This window comes from Periplaneta americana, chromosome 8, assembly GCF_040183065.1.
Source record: "Periplaneta americana isolate PAMFEO1 chromosome 8, P.americana_PAMFEO1_priV1, whole genome shotgun sequence".
In the NCBI taxonomy this organism is placed as follows: domain Eukaryota; kingdom Metazoa; phylum Arthropoda; class Insecta; order Blattodea; family Blattidae; genus Periplaneta; species Periplaneta americana.
The window spans coordinates 18,717,999-18,737,500 of record NC_091124.1 but is presented as its reverse complement, the minus strand read 5'-3'; the positions used below and the strand labels follow the sequence as shown (position 1 = coordinate 18,737,500).

At 33.9% G+C, this 19,502-nt stretch overlaps 1 protein-coding gene across 8 annotated transcripts in view; it reads left to right on the top strand.

Moving 5' to 3' along the window:
• The window catches only part of pyd (zonula occludens-like protein polychaetoid), a 793,103-nt gene that overhangs the window by 756,524 nt on the left and 17,077 nt on the right, over positions 1-19,502 (top strand). For all 8 annotated transcript variants that reach the window (XM_069832498.1, XM_069832496.1, XM_069832497.1 and 5 more), the window contains 2 exons: positions 7,611-7,903; positions 13,370-13,661. In XM_069832498.1, the coding sequence (XP_069688599.1) occupies positions 7,611-7,903; positions 13,370-13,661 (585 nt within the window). The remainder of the gene's footprint in view (positions 1-7,610; positions 7,904-13,369; positions 13,662-19,502) is intronic.

The window sequence follows — 19,502 nt, the reverse complement described above, 5'->3', positions numbered from 1 at the left end:
ATGGTGCAAAATGAAACAAAGACATATTATCTATTTTTAATCACCTGTAAGTTCTGCTTTTGTTCAGTCTGTTTCATAAAACGAGTAGTAGTACAGGAATGGAAAGTGAGGTTAGGAACAGAAAGAAAAAAAGAAAATTATATATATGTAGTAAATGAAGTTACAAATCACTAAATTTTTGCTTTCTCATTAAATGGAATTAAGAACAGTAAAACAAAAATAAGAGGTCTTTCTTTATTTATTTTTTGTGCTTGGTAATTTTCTTTTTATTACATAATGTACGGTACCGGTAGTTAAGTATGTTGGTAATTAATTTTATTAAATGACTAATATAATACATGTGATTGGTTTCATGAACACTATTATGGTATTATGCTAAGCAAATTCTGTAGTTCATAACATTGTATAGAAAATACTTCTCTAGTAAAAAAAAAAAAAAAACGAATATGGAGTGATGGTAAATATTATGGGATAGCTAGTTGTGAAATTAATATCAGGAAGGAATTTGGAAGATGTATCTTGGATACTTCATTTTAAACCAATTTATTTAAAACTATTAGCTGACCAATGTAAACTGTATTACATGAAACAGTTCCATATAATATAAAGAGAAAAAAGCAAAGTTTCACTAACTTGTACAAAAGATTAGTTAGGATCGTAAAACATGAAACTAACTGCTACAGTAATTCGTACTAGAAGTAGAATTATTTCTACATACAATTTGTGATGAGGAAGTAAAATGAATTTCGTATTATTCCCCTTATTTACTTTTGTTGAAACATACATGAAGCAGCTCCCTTTCTTTACGTTAAATGACTTGGAGTTAAAGATTGCCAGGAATGTATATTGAAATTTGAATATATTTAAACTTAAATATATACATATAATTATATTCTAGTCACCATATTGGTGGTTTGTTTGATATGTAGCTACATTTTGCACTTCATATTTTTGTGTACAAAGGAAATCATAATTGTGGTCATTGATCATATTGCTAATGGCATTGGTATAAGGTATTCGTGCATTTCTTCATTTAAAATTCAGCACTGAAATTGTAGTTTTCACATCATATATTTTTTATTAGCTTCATATCAAGGATTGTACCTATAAATGTACTGTAGGTGTTTTGTGTTCACTTCAAATAGATCCCAATAGTATTGATTGCTCTTGTTTCACATCTAACCACATGTTTATATTCAATGGCAAAAGTAATTGCACTTAAATCATGTAACCCCAAAGAATCTATAAATATAGAACAGAAATTACATTTTTATCACGCATTATCATAATATTATTATTTATTTACTCAATCTTAGGAGAATATGCTTTTCTAGGTTTTAAAAGGATGAAAGGCTGCTTGTTTTTGGTGCACAATATATATTTGTCTTTATCAACTATATGTTGCATCATATACTACTGAAAGTGCAGTGTTTACTATACAGTGTATTTCTTTAAATCCAAATCATTCATGTTTATTAAGTAACTGTCCATAAATCCTTTTCATAAAGTAGTTTATAGTTGAATTTCCTGAAAATAGAAGGCAGTAAAACAGAGAAAGAATGGAAGAGCACATTTAGGTTGGTTAGTGTACTTAGAATAGAAGTGTTTTATTTTGATACATTCCCTATTGTGATTGTATTGTATGTAATTTTATAATTACTTGCCAATTTTACATCAATGATTATGATGTTTGTGCTTAAATAGTGGCTACTAGTTGGAGACTTTGGTAATCACTTACAGCAAATATTCATTGTTTACCTAATATTTCCTATAGGGTAATTTATTATTATTGTTTTTATTGTTTTATGCTATTTTATATAAACAACACATGAGAAATATTATGAACAATGCGATATTCTGTATTAGAAATAAAAGTTTTAAGTAGAAAACTTTTCAGATAAATATTAGAATTTATCTCATTGTATTAAAAGATATTTACACATGTAAATCAAAGTACAGTATTTGGAGGCTGTGATGTCTTACAATAATGTATTTCAAGCTGTTCGTTTCCATTTCATAACTAGTCTTGTATATACAGTAGTAGCACTGGGCCTTGTTTCATAAAAGCTAATAATCTTGTAGTACTAATGTTCGACTTGTTATCTTGTCCAGTTTTACTGGATATAACGTTAATGAGGTTTGGTGAATTTGGCCAACAATTAGAAATATTAAAATACACATTAATGAAATCATTTTATATTTAAACACACATATTGAAATCATTTTACTTATTTTTTCATTGTTTGAAGTTTGAAAACAGCTATATAAATTGCCATATTTTATGATAATTCAAATTTTTATTTCACACTTCGTTTAAGTACCACCAGCAGTAGCTCATATACCTCCAGTGGTACACGTACTATAGGTTGAGGACCACTGCATTACACTATTAACCTGTTGCTTGTAGCTTTGCAACTTTTATGAAACAGGCCACTGATCAGCAGTAGTAGTTTAGTTGTTACAAATAAACAGATTGCTATCTCTGCGTTTTTTTTCCCAAAATAACAAATCTTTCATTGTTTACTTATTTGAGCACAGCACTTTTAATTGTACAAAAATGTTCATCTTTTTTTTTAACGAAATTATGCATTTCCACCCATTCAAGGAATTTTTCATAAATACATCCCATAACAACATCTTTAGTACCAACGACAATTTATACTAAGATTGCCAAAATGTACAACTCTATTGTCTATGTAATATTAGTACTTAATATTAGAGAGAAAAAAAGATTAATTGAAAGTAAAAAAAATAAAGAATGCAACGAAAATAACTACGTAAAATGAGACACAGAAACAATGAGATAGCTTTATCAAACAGAACATTCTCTCGTAATCTCTCTTAGAGTGCTAGCTCATGTGTGAAGAGTTTCAAGCATCACACCATACCACAAAACATTGTATATCACACCTCGGCACATCACTAGAGGTCCGTGAAATTTGCGAGATACGATAATGCGAATTGTTCTCATTTTGCCTATTTTTTTTTACCATTTCTTTGTATAGGATGCGTCAGAAAGAACGGATGGATTTCACAGGGCAAGAAAATTGTAAGGATTCATCAAATCAAAAATTTATTGTTATCAACAGATTCACCAATACATGCAGTTTATTTACGGTATACAACATCATCCATATGATGTCCTTGGCTTTCGATACAGGCATCGAGGCATTTTCTGAAGTTTGCCGTCACTTTCACAGTCATAGTTGGTGAGATTGCCGCGATTTCTTCACGAATCGCCGTCTTCAGTTCGTCCAGTGTATGTGGTTACTTACGCCTTCAAATGGTCCTAAAGAAAGAACTCGCAGGGCGCGAGATCTTACCGTAACCTCAGACAATCTCAGTGCAATAGCATGTTTGTGGACTGGTCGTTAAGGTGGCCGGACAACCTACTGTCTGTTTCCACATTTGCAGGAGTACACGCGCTCCGTGTTCGTCCAGGTGATTTCTTCTTTAATGTTGAACCTGTGGTACGAAATGAAGACACCCACTGCAAAATTGTATTCAGAGTTGGAATCCTAGCGTGACGTCCGATGTTGAAATGAGTCGTGAGTGGCGATCACAGACTCTTCATTTTTCAAAAATGTCTCTACGATGAAAGCACGTTGTACACCAGACCAACACCATATCTCAACTGAAACTGCATTCTCTCACTGACCCAACAGTCATGGTCCCCCTTACTCTATCCCTCCCGTCGCTGCATAACGATAGTTTGAAATCCATCCGTTCTTTCTTACGGACCCTGTACTTCTTACCATAACCCCAAAATGCACTTTTGAATCGAGAAATAACGCGAATTTGTATAATAATGAAAAAAAAAAAAAAAAATTCAAGTTTAAAACGAATTTCAGCAATACTTGTTATATTCGCAAAATCTTAACACTAGAATATTTTAAAGTCATATTTTCGATGACACATTTCATTGCTCCATTTTGTCAACAAATGAATGCAGCCATGTAATCTATATAAATTGTAAAAACTGAAAATTGATGCCGAAAATGCTGCATTTATCACTCTTTTGTGTTTTAATAAGTATATTGTCATAATTTTATTATAAAATTCACCGCTGTGGAGTAATGATTAGCATGTCTGACCATGAAATGAGCAGGCCTGGGTTCAAACCCCGGTCGAGGTTTTTTTTCACTGGGCTGCAGACTTATCTCGCTGACATCATCTTCATTTTATGTGAAACATTTCATAGTGTGTTTTGGGAAAGTCTTTTATTTAATTGCCAATATGCCCAGTCAGTTTAAGAAAGCAGTGTATTATGATAATAAATGATTTAAAGGATTTTATTTTGTCTTTTAAATGTGCAGAAATTTGACCCGAACAAATGTAACTTTTCGTTCTGCAAAGGAGTTTTACAATGTTACATTTGTTTGGATCAAATTTCAGCATATTTAAAGGACAAAACTAAAATGCTTCCAATAATTTATTAGATATAATGCACTGCTCTCTTAAATTGACTTAGCATATTGGGAATTCAATCAATGGCTTTCCCAAAACACTATGAAATGTTTTACATAAAACAGTTTTTATCTCGAAAAGTAGGCAAAAACGAACAAAATTATATTTAGCTTTTTTGTTTGAAATATCTCAAAGAATAATCCCCTGAAATTAATGACATTACTTACAGTTTACTCTGTATAGCATATATAACAGCAAACCACAAACCTCATACACACCACACTATATATTATACTAAATGTCATATTACCTACCTTGGTAACTCTTTTGGCAGGATGCTTACTTAAGATGATGGTGGACCCAAGTTCAGATCTCAGTGATGACAGATTTGTATTTGTGTTGGACAAAGTCAAGGTTGTGAAAGTTTTTCTTGAATGTCTCATGTTTCTTCCTCGTCATTGCACCACAATTCTCCCTTTTATCATCATCTCCATCTTAAAAAAATAGGATATCTTCTATGTTTGCTTGATGTTGAAGCCACTGTCCGCCATAATAGATATTCCTCGCGGTTTGCCAAAAGATTGGTAGATAGCATTGGTGGTGGGTTCTAGGCAAGTCATAGTTCTGTTTGAGAGACACAGAAACCCTCCAGGTTCGTTCTTACCTGACAGGGACTCATATATATTAGATCTATGAGATTCAGCACATCACCACCAAAGATACGGTATACAGATTTGAAGGCTGGAGAGGAATGCAGAGTATGGCTGATGGTGGGACCGGCTTAGCCGGGCAACACAATTGGCATGCAACTCATTCTATGATGGATGCACAAAAGCCTCTTTGAACTGAAGAGGTTAGGGATGCTCCATGACCCACCTGATGAGCACCTCTATACCTCTGTATGACATATTATACCACACCACACGTATCACATCAAATATCACACCAAATCGCATGATATAACATATTACACACCACACTACATTACATGTTACATCACAGCATGTTACACACAACACATACATTACACTGCACCACATCATTCATCACATATCATATCTCACACACCGTACAATAAAACACTGTGCTCTTTGTTCAATTTTGAATGGGAATTCCAGCATTTGTTTTTACTTTTACGATGTATAGGTTTGTTTGCCGTGCCTAACCAGACAAATGATTTTACTGATTCAAAAATTTGTTCGCACGAAGCACTCTAATTTTGTTAATTATGCCTATTTTAAAAACTTGTATTATTTTGTCATGTGAACAACAAAATATTGAATTTACCTATTAACAGTTCCGAGAAGGTTTCGTCAAGGAAATTGCTGGAATTGTGGCCAATTGGCCAGAAATTCATTCCTGAATATCAACATCAAAATGATACTGTTATCCAACTAAAACTCCTGTGTGGAAGTAAGTTTCGGGAATAAATTTGTAATGACCTGTTGTAACATTCATTTCGCTCTTAAGAAGTTTTTAAAAAATGTGATTGAAGTTTGGTTGTAGTATTAACATAGGTGACGTTAATTTCTTATTTTTAATACATGGTGGCATTCATTTGTCAACAAAACCAAATGTCAATAACAGACAATAACAGACATGGCCTACGTCATTTATCTGTGCCTTGAGGATTAAATTCACTCCATGATGACCTCATGAAATAAAGTTACATAATTACATTACGACACACTGTGGCTAACGATGACATACAACATCACTTCACAATACCACATCATATTGTATCACACCATGTAACATCACACTACACTATATCATTATATACTTAAAGTATATGATATTACATTGTATTGTATCTGTATCATCATCACGTAAAGAATGATTTACATGAACACTCACAAAAGCAACAAACATTTCCAAAATCGATGGATCAGTTTAAAAGGGAAACAACTCAAAATTTGGAGTTTTGATAAACCTACATTTTAAAGTTCATGTTTCTGTGAAAAATCAACGGATTGCTGAAATTACTCCAAATTCTGTTAATGATGTTTTATATATACTGTAAGTAACAAATTAGATTGTGTTAATTGGATTTTTCACAGCATCATGGCTGTCTAAAATGCAGTTTACTCAAAACGGATCCTTGATCTCCAGAGAACAAGGTGCCAGTGCAGGTGTTACGTGCTGTCTCTTCTCGCTTTATAGATCTCTTGGATATGGAACAACAAGTTTTGATGGAAAAATCGTTGCAATAAGTGAAAGACTCAGGAATCTTCTATGCCACATCAATAAATTTAAGAATGCAGTTATATTGTCAGACTCCAAAGCAGCTATTCTATCAATAGTCTCTAAACACACACCTTCACCTCAAACAGCAGAAATAACTAAAATGCTCTCTCAATTAATATCACTCAATAAAAGAATTGTATTCCAATGGATACCATCCCATTGTGGAATCCTGGGAAATGAGAATGCAACTGCTTTAGCAAAGAAGGGCAGCACTGCTACTTACAGGCCTGTTACTAAATCTACATATTACTCTGTGAAAAGATTTATTAAATCTACGTACTTAGACTTCAACAAACAAAATTTGATAACACAATCTCAAGGGAAGAAATGGAACTCTCTGCATCATAATCCACAGTTAATTCCCGATTTACCACGAAAACCGTCTGTAGCTGCATTTAGATTGGCAACAGGCCATGATTGTTTGGCCAAACACCTGCATAGAATTGGAATATATCAGTCCCCTAACTGTCCATTGTGCAACTCAAACCAAGAAATGGATTCGGAACACCTCAAAATCTGTGCTTCAGTGGCCGGTCATGATAATATCTTTGAAAAATATTGGAGTGCAAGAGGTCAAATGACTTTATTGTCAAACGCCTGGCATTAGAAAACAACAACAACTCAAAACTTTAAATTTTGAGTTTTGAGTTGTTTCCTTTTTGAACTGGCCCATCGAAATAGCTTGTAAAGCATTAGGTACCATAGATTGCTTTGTATATCCCTCTTCTGTTGAGTTATTTCCATTTTTAACCATTTTGATCCTCTTTGGAGAAATATTCACGACATAACCTGATAGGTAAATGTCTTGAAGCTATAGTGTATGTAACATACAGTGTCACGAGATGTAGACGTGATAGTGTGCTGTGTAGAACATGTTTTAGAGTTGGGCTTGTCAATGTGGCGTTAGACCTGCTGTAGCGTAGCTGCTGTAGCTTTGTGGGCTTGTTTGTTTGCAGGCCAGGCGATTACAAACCCTTGCCTCCTCCCAAGACAGGCGCTCCTTACAAACCTGTACCCCCACCAAAACCTAAAAATTACCGGCCACCTCTAGCCCCAGAAGGGGGTAGCGGAGGTGGTAGTTGGGGCTATGGAGGCGGGCCCTCATCTCAGCCTTGTGGAGACAATGACTCGACTGTAGCGGCCATCTTAAAGCAGCAAACAACAGGAGTGCCAACATATCAACATGCCAAGTCATATTCTGTTGCTGGAGGACTGGATGCTGCAGGATATATGCCTCAGCACAATGGCGGTAAGTTAATCTTTCCTCGAGTTCTATTTCAATTTTTCAATGTACAAACTATAAAGAGAAAGTACAGTTGAACTTGGTTGTAATGAACATGGTTAGTGCAACATCTCTGGTACAGCAACAGTCGTTAAGAAGTACTATGGTTTTTATCTTAAGTGATTTATTATTTTTGTAACAACACATTTTTAATAAGAAATTTGTTTATTATGACTAGGGCTAGGGTTTTGATGAAATTGCATCTTTTTTCTAGTAAGGTAGAAACATAGCCGCTTTAGTATTTATATGTTATGTGATAAACTGAGTGTTTTAAGACATATTTGTTAGGGCATTTTTTGCCTGTTTCAACTCATAGGAGCATCTTTTGTGTTATTCGGACACTTTTGAGGCATTTTCATTTAATTTTGGCCACAAATCCCCATTATTAATATAAAATAATGTTTATTTCCTTTGATATTTTGTCTACATATTTTGTCCATTAATACCCTTTATTTTTTACTTGGTTATTTAACGACGCTGTACCAACTACGAGGTTATTTAGCGTCGATGGAGTTGGTGATAGTAATATATTTTGCGAGATGAGGTCGAGGATTCGCCATAGATTACCTGACATTTGCCTTAAGGTTGGAAAAAACCTCTGATAAAACCCAACCAGATAATCAGCCCAAGTGGGAATCGAACCCGCGCCTGAGCACAACTCGGATCGGCAGGCAAGCGCCTTAACCGACCGAGCTACACCGGTGGCTAATACCCATTATTTTGTATAATATTTTAATCGTCTTTCTACACAAATATTGCCCTTTTAACGTAGTACACCATGTAATGGATCAGTCCAACCATCCCTTCAATATAGACTTCTCTATACTTGCTAATTCCGTATAAGAGTGGTCTTGTGATGGGCTACATGGAAACTATATCAGGTTAAATAATTAATTAAAGTGTACCACTTAGAAAAAATTATGTAAAATTAAATAAACTTAAATGTTGGTACTAGAATTTAATTTAATTACTAGTCTAAATATTAAGTAGTACAAAACTCCTTTTCCTTACTTACTTACTTACAAATGGCTTTTAAGGAACCCGAAGGTTCATTGCCGCCCTCACATAAGCCCGCCAGCGGTCCCTATCCTGTGCAAGATTAATCCAGTCTCTATCATCATACCCCACCTCCCTCAAATCCATTTTAATATTATCCTCCCATCTACGTCTCGGCCTCCCTAAAGGTCTTTTTCCCTCCGGTCTCCCAACTAACACTCTATATGCATTTCTGGATTCGCCCATACGTGCTACATGCCCTGCCCATCTCAAACGTCTGGATTTAATGTTCCTAATTATGTCAGGTGAAGAATACAATGCGTGCAGTTCTGTGTTGTGTAACTTTCTCCATTCTCCTGTAACTTCATCCCGCTTAGCCCCAAATATTTTCCTAAGCACCTTATTCTCAAACACCCTGAACCTATATTCCTCTCTCAGAGTGAGAGTCCAAGTTTCACAACCATACAGAACAACCGGTAATATAACTGTTTTATAAATTCTAACTTTCAGATTTTTGGACAGCAGACTGGATGATAAGAGCTTTTCAACGGAATAATAACACGCATTTCCCATATTTATTCTGCGTTTAATTTCCTCCCGAGTGTCATTTATATTTGTTACTGTTGCTCCAAGATATTTGAATTTTTCCACCTCTTCGAAGGATAAATCTCCAATTTTTATATTTCCATTTCGTACAATATTCTGGTCACGAGACATAATCATATACTTTGTCTTTTCGGCATTTACTTCCAAACCGATCGCTCTACTTGCTTCAAGTAAAATTTCCGTGTTTTCCCTAATCGTTTGTGTATTTTCTCCTAACATATTCACGTCATCCGCATAGACAAGAAGCTGATGTAACCCGTTCAATTCCAAACCCTGCCTGTTATCCTGAACTTTCCTAATGGCATATTCTAGCGCGAAGTTAAAAAGTAAAGGTGATAGTGCATCTCCCTGCTTTAGCCCGCAGTGAATTGGAAAAGCATCAGATAGAAACTGACCTATACGGACTCCTTTTCCTACTAAGCCAATTTTAGAATGTAAGATCAATTTTTAGGGCATTTTTTAAAGATTTTTAGGTTATAAATGCATTGTTTTTAGGACATTTTTTTATGATTTATGGGTCATCAAAATCTTAGCCCTAATTATGACACTTTTTCCAACAGTGTAAATTATTTAAAAATTCATGTTCTGCGTACATTATACAGAGACTGTCATTGAGAGGAATTCGCAGGTATCCAGTAATATCATTACCACGTTTAGTTATTGTGACAAAAGCATTTTTTTACATTCCCCAATAACTGGAATTCTAACAAAAGAGAGTGGAGTGTGGGGTCTTTTGTCATGCTAGTAACCCTTCACAAACAATAGCAGGCCAAGTTGTGAACCACATTCTAATCCATTCATTCAGTCCAGACTGTAATTTCACACATTCAGTTTGCAAACAGGTGTTACAGACATTACAATAGAGCAAGGAGCAAAGAAAATAAAAGTTTTAAATGTGGAAGATGAAATTAATGTTATAAAAGAAATCGAGAGTGGTAAAAAAAGAAAGCTGATGTGTACCAAGAATTTGGTTTGGTTAAAGAAGGATTGAGAATGATTTACAGCTCGAATATTTTTCAAAATAAAAGCAGAACAAAGTACAGATTTCTTCAACCCAAGTTTTTAATTTTGAGTGCTATATTATGTATTTTATGTAATGTATGTTATAGTATTTTACTCCATATTTCACTGTATTCTACAATATAGCGTAGTAGTTTAAATTAAAAAAAAAAAAAAACAAACAAGAATGGTGTACAATATTTTAAAAAGGTGTTGTACTACAGACCTATATAAAACTACAAATTAAATTAGAGTGATGTATAGAGCACGTAATGTTGTGAATGTATTTCGTTTTTTAAATTTTATTTACTGTAGTTTTTTTATTTTTCATAGTGACACTTGTTTATTGTGACATAATTTCTTTAGTCCTTTCAATGACGCTGTAACCAAATTCAACTGTATTGTGGTGCTACAAAAGCAAATTTAAAGATTTATAGTCTTACTATTAAACCGTGTATAGTTTTTATACGACACTTATGCAGAGTTGAGACAGAAAACGTTACTAATAAACCGTGAATAAGCTATGGACGTATAAACAGGCTGTAACTATACAATGGGAATTGCTTTGCAGTAGTTATATACACGAAACCCCTTGTTTAAGCGTTGTATATAGGGAAAAAATGGCCGCCCCTCTAGCAGCTGTTCGTATCGACTGTCATTTTATGATGATGGATGCCTTGTAACCAAAGAAGAACAAACCAAAGATCATAGAATTATTAGAATAATATTGCTGTAGCTTGTACTCTCTGACCAAAATGTAGTGTGGTAATCGATTAGAGCCAGTTGTACTATCGATACTTAACATGCAACACTAGAGCGCTCTACCGGATGCAATAGAGAACCTCAGATATTCTATTACCTTTCGTAACGAAGTAATGACGAAACTATGACGTAGCTGTGTAACAGTTGTACTGTTATACACGACGTATGTATTGATTATTAGTAAGGAATTTACACACGACGTATAAACGAGCTATTCATTGTATAAGTATAAGACAGTTATACGTGTGTATATAGAGTTTTTATTAGTAAGACCATTACACGAAAGTATCTGTTTTCAGCATCTCAGAGTACGTAATGTAAAATTTATAATGCTTTTTTCAAAGATTATTGTGCCTTTTTTTTACGTTTTTATTGCCTTTTTTGCCTGCCTATTTTAACCTTTATAAATCCCTAAACATCCTGGCTCTAATTATCAGTATTATAACTTTTATTTCTTCTGTTTTGTCATTGGTATCATTAATTAAGTCCACACCCATGGAGTAATGGTTAGCGCATCTGGCCGCGAAATCAGGTGGCCTGGGTTCTATTCCCAGTTGGGACGAGTTACCTGGTTGAGGTTTTTTCCGGGGTTTTCCCTCAACCCAGTATGAGCAAATGCTGGGTAACTATCGGTGTTGGACCCCAGACATATTTCACCGGCATTATAACCTTCATCACATTCAGATGCTAAATAATCTAAGCTGATGATAAAGCATTGTAAAATAACCTACTAAATAAATCATTAATTAAAGTTCATAATTATTTAACAATGAACACAACAAATATGCAGACAACATAATATACTGGCACAGATACGTAGACGACATACTCATACTATACAAAGGAAACAAACGACAAATACTCAAACTACACCAATACATAAACAAAATACACCCAAAACTTCAATACACACTGGAACTTGAAAACAATAATTCCATAAATTTCCTAGACATCACCATAACAAAAGTTGACAACAAACACACCTTCAAAATATACAGAAAACCAACCACCACCACTACACACATACACAACACATCTAATCACCCCACACAACACAAACATGCTGCATTCAGGACAATGGTACACAGATTACTCAACATACCCATGAGCCAACAATACTACAATGAAGAAGTGAACACAATCAAATACATAGCACAAGAAAATGGTGCAACCCAAACATAATGGACAACATCATAAGGAAGACAAAATAAAAACTCAACAAACACAAAAACACACAAAACACAACACAAACACAAGAACACAAGAAATACATCACACTAACATACGAAAACAAAAACACACACAAGATCGCATCCTCATTCAGAAAACAGAAATACAACATAGCATACAGAACAGAAAACACACTACAAAGACATCTCAGCACACAAACAACACAAACAAATAAATACAACCACACAGGCGTATACAAACTCACACGCAATAGTTGCGACAGTTTCTGCATTGGACAGACTGGCAGATCATTCCAAACTCGATACAAAGAACACATTAAAGCAATAACCAGAGGACACAATACATCTACATATGCCGAACACATGACTAATGCTAACCACACATACAATAACATAAAAGGGACATGGAAATTCTACACATACAACCCAAAAACCAAAAACTCAACACAGTAGAACAATATGAAATATATAGACACACTAAAATACACCCTAATCAAATTCTCAACACACAGATCAATTTCAGAACACACACACTATTTGACACAACTCTTCATCACACGAACGCACCCACACAACAGGCAGCGAAGTTGAGATAGCGCCGAGATCTAGTAGGCTCTGAGGATGGTGTCAAGTAGCACCGAAACAGCTGTAAGCCGCACATGTTTACATAATTAACACGAGTAAGATCGCCATTTAATCAATTATTTATATTCAAGTGTTAAAAGTAGTGTACGAAAGATTCAACATGGAATATTTAAAACTATTAACAATTTCTGTATTGTCACCGTTAGTTAAGAGGTCCAAGGTTATTGCCTGTTCTATCCTGTATCATTGAAAAAGTTTATATTTACAAGTTGCTGTATTTTGCTATGTGTAACAGGAGAAGACACAAGTGGAGGTTTCGACTCAGGGCACGGCAGCAGTCTGGACCGCAGCTACAACCCCGGGACAGCCCTGCACCGTGGACAGTACTATTACAACATTCCAGCTCCCAATCGAAGTGGTAACGGTAGCAGTGATTACCACCACAGTAGCAGTGGTGGAGGTCACCACCACGCTCGGGAGCCCAGCGGTTTGCTGGACCTGGCCAATAGAGAGCAGAGGGGCTCAGCCTTCGAGCTGTACAAGAAACCAAGCACTGCCTTACACCACTACCTCGATAACAATTTACGGTGAGTGAAATGCTCAGCTTGATCAAGAGTGTTGCAATTGTTGTTGACATGTTATCCATATCTGTGTGTAAATGAGTTATAATTAGAAGTGTGAAATTATAGCATTAATAGTTCGTATTTATAGGAAAAATGTTTTAAGAATAGCATTTTATAGCATTAATTATTTGGATAAATAGCATTTATTAATTTTAATCTATTTTGCTATTTTTACGTATTTGAGAGCAGTAAATGAAAGTAAGATATGAAGAGTTCGCGGGAAAAACCATGAATGTCACAGTTTTCTTAAGGTTGATGTCATTATCTAATTCAATGTATGACTGCGAAATGTAATGTTGTTCTTATGAAAAATGGTAAAAAGCAGGGGCGTATTTTGCGGGCTACCAGCGGTAGCCCAAGGAAATTACAAAAGGAAAAAGTTTATAATATAACATAATGTAATAATTTTGTATTATTAGTTTTACCATAGTAATTAAAATTAAAGTAATTGTTAGATATAGCTTGTGTAATAATAGGGTCAGCGGTAGCCCAAACCCTTTAACCAGTATACGCCACTGGTAAAAAGGAGAATTATCACCACGAATACAGTAATCCTTTTCTTTATTTTCTATAGAAACAGCACTACATCTTGCAGTTATAGACTCAATTAGATCATTATCTAATCCTTAACAGAAATGTGACATTCATCGTTTTCCCTCGAACTCTTCATATAGTACATAAATGGCAATGGACATATATGATCAGTGTTAGTCTTTTTCAGGTAACAAAAACCATGGGGGGGGGGGGTTGAAAGAAAGTGAGGACGAACCATTTTGTTATAATGGTTTAAGACTGAATGTCTATTTGTGTTTAAGACTATAGTGACCAAAACTGACAGGTTTCCATTTAAATTCTTTTATTCTTTAAACTATTCCACCAATAATGATCAAATTTCCCAAAAATCTGGATATGTGTGTCTTGCATATGCCACATGAATTTCTTTCTAATTGGATGAATAGTTAGCTGTATTGATGAGTTTTACTTTTTTTGTTTCCGTTAACTCAAAATATTGATTTTTGATGCAACTTTTCCCAAAAACTAACAGAGGCAGAAGTGTGAATATTTTTTCACAGGTGTTAGGAACCATAGATTACAATCTGGGGAACAGAGAATCTCCTATCTTTATTACAATAATAAATAAAATATTATTTGTTATATTCAACATTTTCATTCGAAAAATAAAACGTTTTCAGAATATTTAACATTCGGTATGAATGAGTTTTTAAGACTTAGCAATATGATTGTTCGTTACTTTGTATAATACAGTATAATAAACATCTGTGCAAAATTTGAATCAAATTGGACTTACAGTTTCTGAGAAAGGGTACATTGAAGTTTCCAAAACGTCATTTGGAGAAAAACAGCGATAAAGGTAAATTTTATTATTGGTACTCTGTAGTCTAACATGCCATTTAAAAGGCCTAATTAATAACTGTAATGAAATATATATTCTGATTCATAAAAAGGCGGCAAATTTAATTAAATTAAAAGTGAAAAAGTAATTTCTGATCATTTTAGTCGTCAAGTTTCCCTTAAATTCTGCAGCAGCTGACATTTTTCTTTTTCTTATTAGCTTTCATTGCTTCTTTACTTGTTCGTAACTTTTCTTATTCTGTGAACTGCCATTGTTTGTTTACTTGTTTGTCTTTTTTTTTTTTACTCTGTTATCTTTCATCATCTATTTGTTCTTTTTTTGTTTTGTATGCTTTGTCTAATGGCAGCCTCTAATTTGAAGAAGCTCTGGTAAATAAATAAAAAAAAAAAAACAATTTAAAAATCAGCAATCGAAATATTACAAACAGCTGGTGCCTTCCTTCACCCATGACAGGAAACAATATTCATATCCATATCCATGTCAGAGAATTTGAGAGTTATACTCCCTGGTCGACATGCTGTGTAGCAGAAGAAAACAAAAATCAATATTGCAAATGTGTGGTTCATGACAGGCCACAAAAACGAAGTTCCCGACCATGTTCTAAGAACAAAACAAGATCTGAAAAATACATTCAAAATTGAAATTTAAAAAAAGATTACAGATTCTTCAAAATCACTCATATTTCGATGAAAATGCAATTTATCACGGTAATATCTATAGGGGCGGCCGGGTAGCTCAGTTGGTAGAGCAGCTGGCTACGGACTGGAAGGTCCGGGGTTCGATCCCAGGTGGTGACAGGATTTTTTCTCGTTGCCAAACTTTCAGAACGGCCCCGAGGTTCACTCAGCCTCCTATAAAATTGAGTACCGGGTCTTTCCTGGGGGTAAAAGGCGGGCGGTCAGAGCGTGGTGCCGACCACACCATCTCATTCTAGTGCCGAGGTCATGGAAAGCATGGGGCTCTACGTCCATGCCCCCCAAGTGCCTTCATGGCATGTTACGGGGATGCCTTTACCTTTTTAATATCTATGTATAGAATTAATTTACAATAATGAAACTGGTTTCAAAGTGTTGCAATTGTGATGGAATGTAAAGAAAACTGACAAAAGGAGCAAAGAGCACACTTCTTATTTTTATCGTATTTACCGTTATTGTGATATTTTCAAGCCTCTCTGCTTATTCACTTAAAAGCAATGGATGTGATAGCTTCCCTGAAAACATAGAGATGAATAATTAACATCTACATTGTACTCAGGGGTGGTGCAAGCAGTAGATTTTTGGTGGGCTGCTGTCCACACAAAGTTTACATATGTCCTTATTCCAAAAGGCAAATAAAATTTCCAATACAGTTTAATCTGGCACTGGTCGCTATTTTCAGCATTTTGCTAAGTGAAGGGTACATTCATTCATTCATTCATTCATTCATTCATTCATTCATTCATTCATTCATTCATTCATTCATTCATTCATTCATTCATTCATTCATTCATTCATTTATTTTATTCCATAGATCTTACATGAGCAATGGAGCTTTAAGATGTGGAACAAGTCAAAATTTTACAATATTACAATTACAATTTTTACAAATTTTTATAGTTTTACAATTTAGTCATTTTTCTACAATTTTTACAATTTTGTGCAATTTTTTACAATATTTTGACGAGATATAGTGAGATGAAGTGAGGTCCGAGGATTCGCCAAAATATTACCTGGCATTTGCCTTTTGGTTTTGGGGAAAACCTCGGAAAAACCCAACCAGGTAATGAAATCAAAGGGGCGTAATCTAATCAAAGGTATAGAGAAAAACTATCAAAGTCACAATTCTCTTAAGGGTGATGTCATCTTCTAATTCAGTATATTACTGCAAAATTTATTGCTGTTCCTAATGAAAAAGTAGAAAAGGATGTCTATATCCTTGGTGATAATTCTCCTTTATCAGTTTTTATAAGAAAAACACATAAATTTTGCAGTAATATACTGAATTAGATGATGTCATCACCCTTATGAGAATTGTGACTCTGATTGTTTTTTCTCTGTACTCTTAAAGTATGAAATTCTAATGCCAATCACACCAAGATGGAAGGAGGTTGCAATATAACCCTACTTTTGTAAGTTTGGGGTTTCATTTCTTTAAATTAAAAAAGTTTCTCTCAGATTTTCAATAATAAACTAAATTCACACAATTTTTAAAATTAGTGTTATGTATGCTTTTAAGACTAACAATTAAAATAGTTTAATGATTTTATTAATTACCTTTATTATATTAGAGAAGTAATTTTTATGAGAATGCATAATCTTATGTTGAAACAAAATTATGTATCTACATTCTTATTGAATAACTCACCATTTTAGCTGAATAGTCTTAGTATAGGATTTTTCGTAATTGATTAACTAGCGGACTTACTCGTGTTAATTATGTAAGTCTGTGCAGCCTAGACTCTGAGGATGGTGTGATGAAGCACCAAAACAGCTGTAAGCTGCACAGACTTACATAATTAACACGAGTAAGTCCGCTAGTTAATCAATTACGTATATACAAGTGTTAAAAGTAGTGTACGCAAGATTCAAAATGGATAGGATTTTTATGCTAGAGACTCTGGGTACTTAAAATTTACTAGTCCAAATGAACCTTGTAGTGGACAGGGAAGAATTATTCTTTGCAGAAATTTTTGCGTTGTGTTTTTTTTCATCATCATCGTCATCATTATCTTCTTGGTGTATTGTAGACCCACCTCCATATTGTGCACCATTGGAAGTATTTAAATTGGCAAAGTGATTCACTGTTTTACCATATTATTCATTTTGGAAGATGCTTATATCAGTGTTATCATTATACTATCCTTCATTAGATAATAATAATAATAATAATAATAATAATAATAATAATAATAATAATAATAATAACAATAATAATAATAATAATAATAATAACAATAATAATAACAATAATAATAATACTGTAGTAATAATAATAATAATAATACCGTAATAATAATAATAATAATAATAATAATAATAGTTTAATAATAATAGTTTTATTTTCCCTGGCAGAGTTAAGGCCGTCAGGCCTTCTCTTCCACTCAGCCAGGATCAAATTACATACAGAAAAATACATACTGGTACACAATCCCATTGGATAGAATATGTACTTTAAAATAATAATTCTGGGATGTCTGACAACATTTTGTCAGGATGTAGTGAACTCTCATGGAATTACATTCACACAGTATGCTGGATTAAAGAATTCAATAAATAGTAAATTTTGCACTTTAGATGAGTAGGTTTGAACTGGTTAAAAATATATGTTCTTGTTTGTAATTGTAGATATATAGTTCGGGAAATGATCTTTGTTCCAATTTTTATTCAGTTCCATAAACAGGTATAAAATATGTCAGTACATAATAATGTTGTTACCTGTTTCTGAAAATAAATATTTAATTTGATTACAAAAATGATCATAAAAATTTGGGGACCTTGGAATCGTAAAACAGTAGTCTAAACAGTTTTTAAAGAATTAATGATTCTCCAATAAACATGGGGATTTAATCCTTACATAGGATGCCTGGTAGCTCTAACCCATGCTTATCCAGTGCTGTACTCAGTCGTGAGTTTGATACCCACTTGGGCTGATTATCTGATAGTTTCCCCCTCCCCCCCCCCCCGAGGTTTCCTTCAACTGTAAGGCGAGTATCAGATAATCTCATGGTGAGTCCTGGCCTCATCTCGCCAAATACCATCTCACTATCACCGATTCCAGCAATGCTAAATAACATAGTAGTTGATACAGTGTTGTTAAATAATCAACTAAAAACTTAACCCAAATAGTGTGAAGTTTACTGTATTTTAGTTCAGATAATTATATATAATTAAAATGTTGATGAATTGCTATGAATTATTTCCCATGAATAACTGTCAAAATGTATGCTACTTGTTTTATTTTAGATATTCTCTGATTAGACTTATGCCTGTCTTACAATCATTGTTCTTCCATCATTATTGAGTGTTATTAGTAAGAAGTCTGGTTTTAAAATAGTAGCCATTATGGACATTATATTAATTAAAAATTCACAATCAGTAGAAAGAAATGCAGTGGTATGCAGTGTTGAGTAGTATTTGTTACTCACTCTAAAACAATTAATAACAGCATTATGAACTTAAGGTAGCAGTGAATTCTATATATTAAAATATTTAATAAGTTAATAATAACACTGAATCTTGTATAAAGGTTGCAGTTCGAATCAAGTAAATGAATTCGAACCGAAATACATAACCAACCCTACTGTAGTACTGTACTATTTAGATAACTAACCCTGTATGTCCAAGTGACTTGTTGAACAAACGAGGTAAACATTTTTAAAATTATATTATAAAATAATATAATGTACTTCATAAGCTCTTGTGTTCTTCTGTTTCTGTACTCTGCTTTTGCTT